General features: G+C 48.0%; 1 protein-coding gene across 1 annotated transcript in view; it reads right to left on the bottom strand.

The window, feature by feature from the left end:
• The window catches only part of LOC144771880 (interleukin-1 receptor-like 1), a 417,138-nt gene that overhangs the window by 29,827 nt on the left and 372,680 nt on the right, over positions 1–14,631 (bottom strand). The window contains exon 10 of the mRNA XM_078656126.1: positions 3,915–4,082. Within this exon, the coding sequence (XP_078512252.1) occupies positions 3,915–4,082 (168 nt within the window). The remainder of the gene's footprint in view (positions 1–3,914; positions 4,083–14,631) is intronic.

Raw genomic sequence — 14,631 nt, 5'->3', positions numbered from 1 at the left:
TGCGCATCATACTTGAGCAGCCAGAAGTAGCAGTGTTTAGGTTGCCGTGCGCCGGGAATTGAGTGTTTCCGGGTCAGGCTCGGTCAGAGATTGAAGATGAAGTCGGAGCGTGCGGATCGGTTGGGATTTTGGCACTTTTGCGCATTGTACTTCCTTGCCCGGACGGTCCCTCTCCTGGTACGGTTCGGCCGTAAGGTAAGGCTACTAACACATCGCAGAGGGTTGACCGACCGAGATCGGAACTGCCCCTTAGTAGTGAAGCATAGCCTCTGTCATATGGGATCAACCAGCAAAGAAAAAGGTTTATAAATCTAGTCAAACACGAAAGATTTGCACTAAAAGTAGCTGCAGCTAAAAAACTTGGAAAATACACTGATATATCCAAAGGAACAAAAGCTAGAATTGTACAAATGTTAGTATTCCGCATGAAACGGAATGAATGTGAAAGTTGGACAGTGAAGAAGCAGGACTAGAAAAGCTTATATGCCTTTAAAAAGTGGTGCCAGAGGAGACTTATAAGAATACCATGAATAGTCAGCCAAAGCTACAGATGTATCATTGGCCAAATCAAGCTATAACTCCATCTGAAAGCACAGATACCCAGATTGAAGCACTCATAATTGGTTCAGATAAGGGAAGGCCAAATTCCCTGGTCAAAGAAAAAAGAGGAACAGAATATCTAGCAGCAAGATAGGTGGATTTAACCATGACAGCAATGATCATTCTATTGAAATTTCTGAAGAACTAAATAGAAGAAAGTTTAATATGGAGACAGACTTTCTATATTGTCATCAGGAGTAGACAACAGCGTGTTGGCAAATTACTAAAAAAACAAAGTAATAGAAATCCGTAAGTGACTGGTGGTATAACCTAGTATAATACAAAAAGCAGTATTAATACAATATAGGGAAAACAAAAGTACAATATTCCTTATTTTCTGCTTTCCATGTTGTTTTGTAAAATGGGTACAATATAAAAAATGTGAAACCTGATTTAGGACAACACCTTTCCCAAGTGATAAAACCTAAAGTGGACGTTTTTCCTTAACTACTGAATGAAAACAAATTACCAATTGAAACCACTACAAACGTGTCAAAATAATTGCCAGATTATATTTACTTCCAGAAAGAATTACCAAACCACTCTCTGGAGGTAAATGAATACAGAAACGACCTAGGGTGAGGTCCAAGATCCTTTATAGGACACCACCTTGACTTATCATCAGGAGTAATTTTCACAGAAAAAGGTGTTCGGGGAGGTGCGGTGGGAGGAAAAAACTAACCATTGTTGGGATTTGGGTTACTGGTTGATGTGGGTGAAACCATACTCAAACAGCAACCACAATCTCAGTCAAGGTATAACACAAGCAAACCCCAAATAAACCTGTTCTTAACCCTCTGACCAGTCAGGCTTAACTTAGAGGCAATGTGTAAAGAATGTATGCAGCTTGTCAAACAATAATAAACTGAAAACACAACACAGCAAAAATCCCACATCAATTTAGAAAAATAAAGTAATTAGTAATAAATCATTTGACTCCAAAATGACAAAAATTCAATTGGTAGAACCGGAGGTATGCAATTTGAAATATTTAAGTGAATATAATGACTAGAAGCACTAAGCACCAAATGTGGTTATCTGGTTGTGCCAGACCAGGAAAAAATCACAAGTTCAGGTCGAGAGGTAAGGGGTTCAGGGACCAAGTTAAGTCCACTGAACAAGAGTACCTTAGAATCTAGTTGCATAGCCTTGCGAGATCCAACGTTGAGGATATGTCATACAGCAGCAGTTCCAAAAGAGCTGCTGTGCAGTGATGGAAAATCTTCTGTTGTCATCTAGAATGCCATTGATGAGGAGCCTGAGATGCAATGTCCTGCACTGAAGATGCGTTGCGCACTGGAGGTTCAAAAGAAGCTGCGGGGTTCTGAAGCAGAGTCCTGCAGCATCATTGAGGATGCTGTCAATGGAGGCTTGTGATATGGAGTTCTGTGTCAAGGATGTACCACACAGCAGCGATTCTGAGGATACAATGGGCTGCAATGCGCAGTCTGGCTCAGGGATGTGTCGTTCTGCTGCAGTTCTGAAGTGGCTGTGGGGAGATGCATTGTGCTGCACCACTTCTGCACACAGGACCACAGCTGGGCTGGCAGAGCTTTTTCAGGTCCTCTTCCGAGCTTCAAGGATGGGGTGGTACCACTTGGGGGCCAGCCTCACACTAGGCTGAGTCTAGGTGCTGGGTTCAAGGTGTATATAACCTGTTATGTCGCTGAGGCTCCTGATCAGGAGGCCAGCCATAGAGTCTCCCTGGTGTTCCTGGGTCCAAGCTGCAGGTCCAGTTCTTATCTTCGGGCAGCAGTGGGCAGTAGGCAGCAGGGCAGCAGAGTGGCAGCCCTTCTTGCAGAGCAGCACAGAAGTCCTTCTAAGTCTTCAAAAGGTCTATAGGTGTATTGAAAAGTTGAGATTGAGGGTTCACTATTTATACCTGGTGGGCACTTTGAATTAGGAGAAGGATCCGAAAGTTTTCACCCCCAGAGGTGTTTGGAGTTTCCTACTTCCCTGCCTTGTCCCCAGCTTAGCTGGGATCACAAAAGACTAATATCAAACCCTTTTTGAGCGTGCTGAATCAGAGCCCTTGAGATGTGCAAGTGTCATAGGTGACAGCTCCTCCCTCTCATCAAGTCAGAGCTTGCCCATCCTGCCAACACCTACTGCCCTTTGTCTCACTGTCTTGTAGAATGACACTAAGAGCAACTGCTAGCTACATGTAGTCATGTGACCCAGGATACAGGTTACACACTAAATGGTTGAGACAAGAAAACGGCAACTTTATAAAAGTGGCATTTTCAGAATTGTAACTTAACACCTAACTTCACCATTACAAAGGGCTATAAATTACAATTATTTAGACACCAAGCTTAACATTCCTAACAGCTCCCATTTGGAAGTCATCACTTATTTAATGTATTAAATTAACCCAATGTTATTCTATGCGAGACGCAGTCCTTGCAGTCATGAAATACAAATGTAAGAGGTTTTCACTACTAGGACATGTAAAAGTTAAAATTACATTTCTAACTGTTTTAATACATTGCACCCTGACATATATGTCTTTAATAGGCCTGGCAAAAGGTTTATTTTTCCAGGTCGAATTAGCAGTTTAAAATTGCACAAACACCTGCAGAGCAAGACTGAAACATGTTAAAGGACTACTTAAAAGGGGCACACAATATGTGCTTCAGGTCTGCTAGTGGCATTTAGTTTACAGGTCCTGTGTACATGTAGTACCACTTTACTAGGGACTTCTCAGTACATTGAATGTACCAATTGGGGGTAAGTCAATTACACCATGGTTTGAGGACAGAGCACACACACTCTAGCATTGGTTAGCAGTGGTAAAGTGCACAGAGCCTAAGGCCATCAAAAACAAGATCAGTAAAAATGTAGGAGTAATTCAGAAAGTTTAGGGAAAGACCACCCTAAGGCTGACAGGTCTAGCAACCATATACAGTACATTGTACATGTCATCCAGGATACTAGGACAGCACTGTGGAATGCCACCTCAGCCTCCAGTCCTGACTGAGGGAAGGTAGGTGAAAACAACAAAGAAGAGTCCTGCATAAAATATAATCTTTCAACTGTTTCACGCACTCTTAGAAGCATTACTTGTGAGTGTTGTTTCAAATGTGTTGTTTCCACCAAGAAAATATGGGATGACGGCCACTATAGGTTACATCATTTGTAAAAGGTGCTGTCCTGTTTTCTGCTTTTGGTACAATATGAAATATTGAGGGTGACCCTGAATTTTCAATCTCTCTGACATATGTTGTTTAAGGACGGAAATGATACTCAAAACTCTCTGACCCTTTGAATTATTACTCACAACAATCAATAAATGGAAATCATCAAAACTGTACCTTCCCCAGGCTGCGGGTTTCTCCCGTGAACATATAGTTTATATCCACATTTGTTTTCAAGGACATCTAGCAATATGCTATACACAAAATATTCAACTGGATCCGTTTCATTTTCACCAGTTTGGCTTTTTCTTGCATAGATAACATATGCATCGTAAATCTTCCCATCTTAAAGAAAAACATAAAGATTCTTTATTACAGTCAGCATACAAAACCACCTTCCTAAACACTATCTTAAAATATTATTGTTTTAATGAGCTTTTCTACACAAACTGTGGGTAAATAAATCAAATCTTGAGTTTTTTTTAAATTAGTTTTATCTCGTAAAATCAATAAGAACAGATTGTACATCAGTCATAAGCATTAAACATACAAATCTCAAAATTCCACAGGGAGATCCAAAGAGCAAAGCATATAATTAGTACAGCATCACAAATGCATCGCAAATATAAACGGAATAGTCAAATCTTAGCAGGCGATAATATCAGATATTAAGTACTAGGTTTAGAGCATGGCGTCAGAGACCGTTTTTGTCAAATCCGGGTTTTCATGTAAGTACTCAGACAACGGTTCCCATATATCCGAGGGTTTAGAGACAGCTGGTAGTTCCTCAGCATATATCATAAAGTTATCTCTGCAGTAAGCAGCGTCCACCAACCAGTCCTTAAGAGCCGGAGCGCGTCTACTATCCCAGTGTATGGAAATTCTACGTTTCGCAATTAACAGTAATATGGCCATGAGTTTCCTTCCCTTTGCCCGCAACGGCACATCAAGGCCAAGTAAGCACAATCTAGGAGTGCATGAAATGTTACAGGACATCATCTTCGCTAGATGGTTGGTGACTGCTATCCAGTACCGCTGCACTTTCTCACAGCACCACGCAAGGTGCGCAAAGTCTGCCTGGTCTGCCCCACATCGCCTACACTTTGCATCGTCTCGTAGTCTGATTTTAAACAATTTTAGGGGAGTGTGATGGATATACTTATAATGATTAAGACGTAGGTTCCCATTTGGAGTGAGAAGTGTAATCAGTGTGCAACTAGCTGTCCAGTCTTCCTCTGTGAGGGGCACATCCAGTAGTGCGGACCATTTGTCTCGCGCTTTAACTGTGTCAGCCCCTATTACTGACTGCGCCTGCCTGTATAATTTGGTTATGATATGTGCATGGCAGGGTGAAGTTAATAGTAGTTGCAGTGAGTGTAGAGTAGGGGGTTTATCAGGAAAGGAGGGGTATAGCTCCCGAGCAGCAGCTCGTAATCTATGGTATGGGAAGCGGAAGAGCAGCATTTGATTACTTATGTACGATAAGTCATCATGTGTAATAAAAATGCCATTTGGATATAGGTCCCCCAGTGTTGACATGCCGACCTGTTTCAATATAGCCATATTGTTCTTTTCCATCGTGACCGATAGTCTAGAGTGAGAGGCTAATGGGAGGCTTGGAGCATATATAGGGTTCTTGTGTGCCAGTGGACCAAGCCGTTCCCATGCTTGGGATGTGGTGCGTACAGTGTTTATCTCCTGCAATGTGAGGTGAGATCTGGTATGAGACATGATACTGGTCAGCGGTATCGGATTAGCGTCACCGTCTTCAACTGCTAGGTGTGATAAGTACAACACTAGGTGGTGCCAGTAGTACGCGAAATGTGCCTGTGCGCACAGAAAGTAGAGATATACATCCGGTACCGTGAAGCCCCATGCACTATAAGGGAGGGTGAGTGTTCGAAGACTAATACTAGCTTGCTTCCCTGCCCAAATTATTTTCACGAAACCCGCACAAATTCTGGCGAAGACCGATGCAGGGGGAGTAATAGGTATGTTGACAAATAAATATAATAACTTTTGAAGTATCACCATTTTCAGCAAGGAGATCCGATCAGCAAGGGAGAGAGGGAGCGCTATCCACCTCTGTATCTGCGCTTCTATGCGGTCAATTGCAGTCCCATAATTTTGTCTGATTACTAGTTCTGCGTCCCTATGTACCCAAATCCCTAAATATTTAATTGGGTCATCTTGCCATATAAGAGGGAAGTCTAGCTGTGGAGCTCTAGTGCTGTCAGTTAAGGGAATCACTGCGGATTTACTCAAGTTTATATGCAGACCTGATTGTCTACTAAATTTCACGTACTCACGGAGCACAGGGGAGAGGTTATTCTCAGGTTCTCGGATGTATAGGACCATATCGTCAGCATAAAGTGATATACTGATGGGTCGTAGCTGAAATCTAAGCGCAGTATGGGCGTATTTTTGGCGTATTTTACAGGCTAGGGGTTCTAGCGCTATCGAGAAGAGAAGGGGAGAGAGCGGACAGCCCTGCCGCATGCCACGCTGGATAGGCACTGAGTCTGATATGTACCCATTCACTTTAATGCGGGCTGTGGGATTCGTGTTTAGGAAGCTAATCCACGGTAACATTCGCAGAGGGAGACCGATCCTTCGTAAGATTGCAAACATGTAGGGCAACTCCACCGTATCAAAAGCTTTAGCCGCGTCTAGCAGCACTGCCACAGCTTGAAGGTCTGGGTTTAGTTGGTACAATAATGCAAAGATCATGCGCAAATTATAAGTAAGCCCGATTAGTCGGATAGAATAATCATGGACATGAGTGGCTGCAATCTTGTGGCGATAATTTTTGCTAATATTTTAACGTCTGTGTTGATTAATGATAAGGGTCGGTATGACTCTGAAATGAAATGAAATGAAATGAAACAAATATTTATAAAAGCGCACTGCGGCCAAGCGGCTTCCTGGCGCTGAGGATCACAGCCATAATTTGCTAGGGAACCGGGGGGGAGTTAGACAGGAAAAGCCTGAAGAAAGAGAAAAGTTTTAAGAGCTTTACGAAAATGTGAAAAGATAGGAATAGAGCGAATCGAAAGGGGGAGAGAGTTCCAGATCTGGGGAGCCCGCACCGAGAAGCGAGTGCCTCCGGTGTGGGATTTACGGAAGCGGGGGACGTGAAGAAGAGAGAGAGAGGACGAGCGAAGGGTACGACAAGGGGCATGAGAAGAAACTAAAGAGTTGATAAAGAGAGGAGCAGATCGGGCATGAGCCCGAAAAGCCAAACAGGCAAGTTTAAAGTGAGATCTGAGGTGAACAGGGAGCCAATGAAGGGATTTAAGGGCAGGAGTGATGTGGGAAAACTTGGGGAGACGGAAAACAAGACGGGCTGCCTGGTTCTGGATGGCCTGGAGGCGGCGAGTTTCGTAGGCCGGAATGCCTACGAACAGGCCATTGCCGTAATCCAGGCGAGATGTAATAAGGGCAGAAATAATAGTTTTTAGGGCATCAACAGAGAAAAACCGGGAGATTTTGCGGATGAGGCGGAGGGAAAGGAAACAAGCGGAGACGACGGCGCAGATATGCGCATGCATAGAAAGATCATTGCTGATCTTGATGCCCAAGGTCCGAACGGAGGAGACTGGGGAGGGAGGGGAACCGAAAGAGAGGGGCCAGTGAACAGCAGACCAGGGGTTAGAGGGACCACCAGTGAGGACAAGCTCAGTCTTGTCAGGATTGAGCTTTAAATGATTAAAGCTCATCCATTGGGAAATAAAGAGTAAGGTAGAACTGAACTTGGAAAGGGAGTGGGTAGGAGAGGATAGGTCAAAAACGAGCTGGAGGTCATCTGCGTAATTGTACATAGAGACCCCCAGCTCGAGGAGGGAAAAGATAAGAGGGCGGATATAAAGGTTGAAAAGAAGAGGGGACAGAGAAGAGCCTTGGGGTACCCCACAAGTAACCGGGAGAGAGGGAGCAGAAAAGTCAGAGAGGTGAACTGCCTGTGATCTGCCCTGAAGAAAGGACGCGATCCAGGAGAGGGCCGTGCCCTGGATGCCCGCTGCGCCGACACGGTCGAGGAGGATGGCATGATCGACCGTGTCAAACGCAGCGGACAAATCCAAGAGAACTAAGGCCTGGGGGAGGTTGCTGTCAGCCTTCCCCTTCAGTTCATCCAAGACCGCGAGGACCACACTCTCAGTGGAGTGACCAGGTCGAAAACCAGCCTGGCGAGGGGCCAAGATGTTGTTCTCCTCGATGAAGTTCGAGAGACAAGAGGTCACATAGCTCTCGAGGATCTTCCCGAGATAGGGAAGGAGGGAGATCGGCCTGAAGTTCGAAGGAAGAGAAGGATCCAGGCCAGCTTTCTTCAGGATGGGAAGCACGATGGCAGCTTTAAAGGGAGAAGGAACAGAACCCGAAGCCAAACAAGAATTAAGAAAAGTTAAAGGAGGGGTGGGGCAGGAGGTGTAGAGGGATCTAAGGATCCGAGCCGGAGCACAATCCGCCGGAGAACCGGATTTGACCTTAACAAGAAGGTCGCGGAAGAGCTCAGGTGAGATGGGTTGGAAGTGATCAAAAACAGAAGAACAACGGAAAGAGTGATCCGGGAAGTTGGGTTCAGGTACAGTCGGAATGTTGGACTTGATGGTGATTATTTTATTGATAAAATAATCATTAAGGGAGTGACAAAGAGATAAAGAGGGGGCAGGGGACAAGCTAGCACGGTCGGAGGTAGCAAGGCTACGCACCAGTGAGAAGATCTCACGCGATTTGTTGGCCGAAAGGGCTACGCGCTCCGAAAAATACTTGGATTTTGCCGCAAAAATGGCCGATTTGTAGCTGTTCAGAAGAGCTTTATAAGTAAGGCGAAGATCAGGGCAGTAGTTGCGACGCCAGCGACGCTCAGAGCGCCTAAGTTCTAATTTCAGCGATCTGAGCTCGCTGGAAAACCACTTGTGTGCATCGTGGGGACGGGCTGATCTGATCTTTCTGAGTGGGGCAGCCCGGTCGCAAGCCGAGGAGAGCCAGTTGTTAATAGCAACCGCCTGGTTCTCCACAGGGAGATTAGTCAGGGTGGGAGCCGACGAAAGTAGAGAAGAAGAAAGATCACTAAGGTCCGTCTTGTTCCAGCTCCGGGCCCAGGTGTTTTTGGGAGGGGAGACTTTCTCGGGTTGACCTAGGCTGATGGAAAAAGAAATCAAAAAATGATCGGACCAAACGCAAGGGGAGATCGAGGTAACCGAGGAGTTACAGCGTAGAGACCAGATCTGGTCCAAAGTATGACCATGGGTGTGGGTGGGGGCTGAAACAAGGGGGAGAAAGTTGAGACAGCGAAGGGTGGCGGACAAATCTTTGGAAGAGAAATCCTCCCGCGGGTCACCCGGCCAGAAATTAAAGTCCCCGAGCAGAAGTAACGAGGAATTGTTTACAGCCAGAGTGGCCAGGAGGTCCTGCAGGGTGGGCACAAATGACGGCATATTTTGAGGGGGACGGTAGAGAAGAATCACCGTCAGGGGAACCGGGAGGTTGAGCGAGCGGGCCACCAAGAAATCCACACCAGAAATACCAGGGTGCGGCAAGAGCTGGAATTGAAGGGAGCGGTGAACTATCATGGCCACTCCACCTCCCATTTTACCATCAGGGCGGTCGGCACGAAGAGCATAGTGGGTGTCAGGAAGAATGGCCAGCAAATCAGGAAGGGAATCCGAGGAAAACCAAGTTTCTGTAAGGAACAGAAAGTCCGGGGCGTCAGTGTCCAAAAGATTGAAAAGAGCAGATTGATTTTTCACAGCGGAACGAGTGTTGAGGAGAAAGGCGGAGCCAGCTGGGAAACCAGGGGAGATGCGAGAGGAGGAAGGCGGAGAAGATGTTAAAGGAGGGGGAATGGGTAAGACTGGGCCAATAAGAGGGGGGAGATAGATGCCATGCAAGGATAAGAGATTAACTGTGGATGGGGAGGGAGGGGTGGAAGCAGGAAACGAAGTAAGTTGGGCTGAAGAATACATCAGAGGACGGGCAGGGTCTATGGCCCCTGGTCCCGGCCGGTCGCGGACGGGCGCAGACGGGCTTGCCTTAGGCGCGCCTTCGGCGCGCAAACGGCGCGCCCGCTGCGCCCGTCCGCTGCGCGAACGGTAGAGGCACATGATTTATTGGTGAACAAAGGGGGCGTGGCCAGAAAGTGGGCGTGGCCGGAGGAGCGTCCGCTGAAGGCGGCAGGCAGGTCAGAGGTAAGCCGCGGCAGCGTCCAGCTCGGCTGCGCGGGAGGGAGGAATGAGGGCGAGGTCCCAAAGACAGGTAAGGGAACAGTGAGTTAAAAAGCGCGCTGAGGCGCTGCGAGGTGAAAGTGAATTAAAAACAAACAAATTGGGGCTAAGAGCTCCCGCGGATGGCAGGGGAGCGATCCTAATGAGGAAGCGAGCTCGTAATCAGCTCCTAAGTAGGTAGCAGCCCCGAAGGGGGGCGTGGCCAGAAAGTGGGCGTGGCCGGAGGAGCGTCCGCTGAAGGCGGCAGACAGGTCAGAGGTAAGCCGCGGCAGCGTCCAGCTCGGCTGCGCGGGAGGGAGGAATGAGGGCGAGGTCCCAAAGACAGGTAAGGGAACAGTGAGTTAAAAAGCGCGCTGAGGCGCTGCGAGGTGAAAGTGAATTAAAAACAAACAAATTGGGGCTAAGAGCTCCCGCGGATGGCAGGGGAGCGATCCTAATGAGGAAGCGAGCTCGTAATCAGCTCCTAAGTAGGTAGCAGCCCCGAAGGGGGGCGTGGCCAGAAAGTGGGCGTGGCCGGAGGAGCGTCCGCTGAAGGCGGCAGGCAGGTCAGAGGTAAGCCGCGGCAGCGTCCAGCTCGGCTGCGCGGGAGGGAGGAATGAGGGCGAGGTCCCAAAGACAGGTAAGGGAACAGTGAGTTAAAAAGCGCGCTGAGGCGCTGCGAGGTGAAAGTGAATTAAAAACAAACAAATTGGGGCTAAGAGCTCCCGCGGATGGCAGGGGAGCGATCCTAATGAGGAAGCGAGCTTGTAATCAGCTCCTAAGTAGGTAGCAGCCCCGAAGGGGGGCGTGGCCAGAAAGTGGGCGTGGCCGGAGGAGCGTCCGCTGAAGGCGGCAGGCAGGTCAGAGGTAAGCCGCGGCAGCGTCCAGCTCGGCTGCGCGGGAGGGAGGAATGAGGGCGAGGTCCCAAAGACAGGTAAGGGAACAGTGAGTTAAAAAGCGCGCTGAGGCGCTGCGAGGTGAAAGTGAATTAAAAACAAACAAATTGGGGCTAAGAGCTCCCGCGGATGGCAGGGGAGCGATCCTAATGAGGAAGCGAGCTCGTAATCAGCTCCTAAGTAGGTAGCAGCACCGAAGGGGGGCGTGGCCAGAAAGTGGGCGTGGCCGGAGGAGCGTCCGCTGAAGGCGGCAGGCAGGTCAGAGGTAAGCCGCGGCAGCGTCCAGCTCGGCTGCGCGGGAGGGAGGAATGAGGGCGAGGTCCCAAAGACAGGTAAGGGAACAGTGAGTTAAAAAGCGCGCTGAGGCGCTGCGAGGTGAAAGTGAATTAAAAACAAACAAATTGGGGCTAAGAGCTCCCGCGGATGGCAGGGGAGCGATCCTAATGAGGAAGCGAGCTCGTAATCAGCTCCTAAGTAGGTAGCAGCCCCGAAGGGGGGCGTGGCCAGAAAGTGGGCGTGGCCGGAGGAGCGTCCGCTGAAGGCGGCAGACAGGTCAGAGGTAAGCCGCGGCAGCGTCCAGCTCGGCTGCGCGGGAGGGAGGAATGAGGGCGAGGTCCCAAAGACAGGTAAGGGAACAGTGAGTTAAAAAGCGCGCTGAGGCGCTGCGAGGTGAAAGTGAATTAAAAACAAACAAATTGGGGCTAAGAGCTCCCGCGGATGGCAGGGGAGCGATCCTAATGAGGATCTCTGCCCTAGATGGATTTTTATCAGGTTTTAGAATTGCTACTATGAGTGCCTCTCAATGTTTGCGGGAGAGTGCCATTATTGTGGGCCTCATCATACATTTCGAGGAGATGTGGGAATATATCTTCTGCGTAGGCCTTATAGAATTCTCCAGTGAACCCGTCAGGTCCTGGCGCCTTTCTGTTCGGTAAGGCTTTAATGGCGTAAGCGTTTCCTCCTCCGTTATCAGCCTCGTCAGGTATTCGCGATGGGCATCTGAGAGCCACACTAGCGCTATGTCCTCATTATATTGTAAAATTTCAGGTTCCGTGGCTGTGCGTTGTGTAGTGTAAAAATCGCCATATGTTTGAACAAACGGAGCCATAATCCCAGGGGTGTCGTAATGTATTTGTTCCTCTTCATCCTCTATCTGTGTAACTATATGGTTTCTGTGGTCTGTACGTATTTTCTGCGCTAAGATGTGACCCAGGCGCCCACCCTCACCTAGTCTGCGGGCCCTGTAGCACCGAGATGTGTACCTTATTTCCTCCACCGCTAGGTCGTTATATCGTGTAATTGCCTCCCGTATTGCCCCCAATGCGGCTGCATCATGTGTGGATTCATAATCTGCCTCTCACTTTTGGATGTCATTCTCACAGTTCTGCAGTTGCGATCTTATGTCTTTCAATATCCCTGCGGTAGAGCCAAACAGACCCCTCGTAGTGTTGCTTTGAAGGCCTCCCAGAGAGTACCCGCACTATCCACCGATTGTTTGTTATTAGCAAAAAAGTCCTCTATGGCAGTATGGAGTGCTTCCTTGTACAGAGGGTCTAGCAGCGCTGCAGCATTAAAGCGCCACATAAAGGGAGACGGCATATATGTAGGAATAACTAATGTTAAAGTAACTGGCTTATGGTCTGATAGCATTTTAGGTAAATGCAGCACATCAGTAGCCCAGGTGGATGCACGAATGACAACAACCAATAATCAAGCCTCGACCAGCTGTTGTGTGCTGTGGAGGAGTGTGTGCTTTCCTGTAGGGTGGGGTGTCGTTCCCCCCAGACATCATGAAAGCTAAACTCAACAATGCCAGTAAGAAGGACTTACGCAGCACGCTTGTGGTGTTCAGCAGTATCATGGGAGAGGTCCAGTGTGGAGTTTAGGGCAACATTCAGATCTCCACCCCAGATCCACTCTACTGGTGGTAGGTCCCGTAATTTAGTAAACAGAGACATGTAAAAATCTGGGTCATCTACATTAGGTCCGTAAGCATTAACAACACCCACTCTGGTACCTCGCAGCGTGCCTATGATAATAATGAACCTGCCCTGCGGGTCCGCATCCGTATGATCTAGCTGAAACTGAATTCCTCTACGTATAAGGATCGATACCCCCCGGGCATAGGAGGAGTATGTGGCCGATATTGAATGTTCGGCCCATCTGTATCCCAGTGTCTTAGCTTTATTAGGGAGCAAGTGCATATCCTGCAGAAGTGCTAGGTCTATAGCATGTCTGTCCAAATAGGCAAAGACCTGACGGATTTTCTTGGGACTGTTTAGGCCCCGAACATTCCATGTCATGAACTTCAAGGGTTTACCCATCGCCACCAGATATCCTCAATGTGACATACATATACCTTGTGCATTTCAAATGTTTACATAATCTTTTGGATCCACAAGTAGGGAGGTATAACAGTGTGCACTGACTGTTCCAATCTCAACAAAACCCCAACCCCCACCCCCACCCACTTCGCCATCCCAAACATGACAAAGCCTAGTCCCAAGAACTTCTGCCCAAAACTAAGAAAAAGACAAGTGAGTACCCACATAATGACAGTCTTTCCTTACATGGTTCCCTAAATAAGGGCAAACAGTGTGGAACACACAGGGGGGGTCGGTAGCCGCCCACCATAAACCCCAGCAACTGGTTGCCGGGGGATCAAGCCACACTCGCAACAGCCCGAGCCAACACTAGTAGGGTATTATTGTCTACAAGCCAGAGTGTTAATTTCAGGATGCTATACCGCAACATACAAGCATGTGAGCACGTTATACAGTCCACCCTCTCGCCACCATGTTCTTACGCACCAATGAAGAAGGGCACTTTGTAAAGGATACATAAAAAACAGTGAGCGGGATATCTGCAGCTTCTCTACAAAGTCGACCCCAATATGAGGAGATAAATACAGGTAAATCAGTCACTTATTCTGCATCCGAAGGAGGGTCCTGTTCAGCCTGCTGTCCTCGCGGCGATCTGCGCCGCAATATGTGGGGGTAATTGGCCTGCAGATATTTAAGCACTTCTTGAGGGGTGTTGCAGATCACACTCTTCCCCTCCAGAGTTATCTTTAAGCGAGATGGGTAAAGCATGGCGTAGGGAATATCATTATCTCTTAATTTCCGTTTGATATCCAAGAATTTCTTCCTTGCCTCTTGTACCTGAGAGGTAAAGTCCGGGTAGATAGAAATGGTCATGCCTTCATGGTGAGAGTCCCAATTTCTTGGGCTCTCCTGAGCGCAGCATCTCTGTCCCTATAATTCAAAAGTTTGGCAATGATAGGGCGCGGTTTTGCCCCAACTACTGGTTGTGGCGCCAGTGTGCGATGTGCTTGCTCTACTATGAAGACCGGGGAGAAGATATCCTTACCAAGGATAGTGGTCAGGAGAGTTTCCACGTAGGCCTCCATGTTACCTGTGCGGGTTGTCTCCGCAACTCCTATAATGCGTAGGTTGCAGCACCTAGATCTTGCCTCCAAATCCTCCGTCTTAGCCACCAAGCTCTGCATGATTTTATCCACTTTTTTATGTTTTAATTCAAGTTGTTGTGCAGCGTCCTCAGCATCAGATATGCGGCGTTCGGCCAAGTCAATACGTTCAGTATGTTTGTCCAATCGCTCAGACATGCGATCCACCCGATATGCTAAGGAGTCTATCTTTCCATCAATGTTAGTAAGGGTGGATTGAATAGTAGCAAACATTGCCTGAACATCCACTGCAGCCTGCGCAGTGGGGGAGGATGTAGCATTCTGGGCCGGTAGAGGCCGATCAGTAGGCGGTGCAGACACTTTCCTCT

This window comes from Lissotriton helveticus, chromosome 8, assembly GCF_964261635.1.
Source record: "Lissotriton helveticus chromosome 8, aLisHel1.1, whole genome shotgun sequence".
NCBI classification, from domain to species: domain Eukaryota; kingdom Metazoa; phylum Chordata; class Amphibia; order Caudata; family Salamandridae; genus Lissotriton; species Lissotriton helveticus.
Note: the sequence above shows the minus strand (reverse complement) of the source record. Positions and strands in the feature narration are given on the sequence as shown.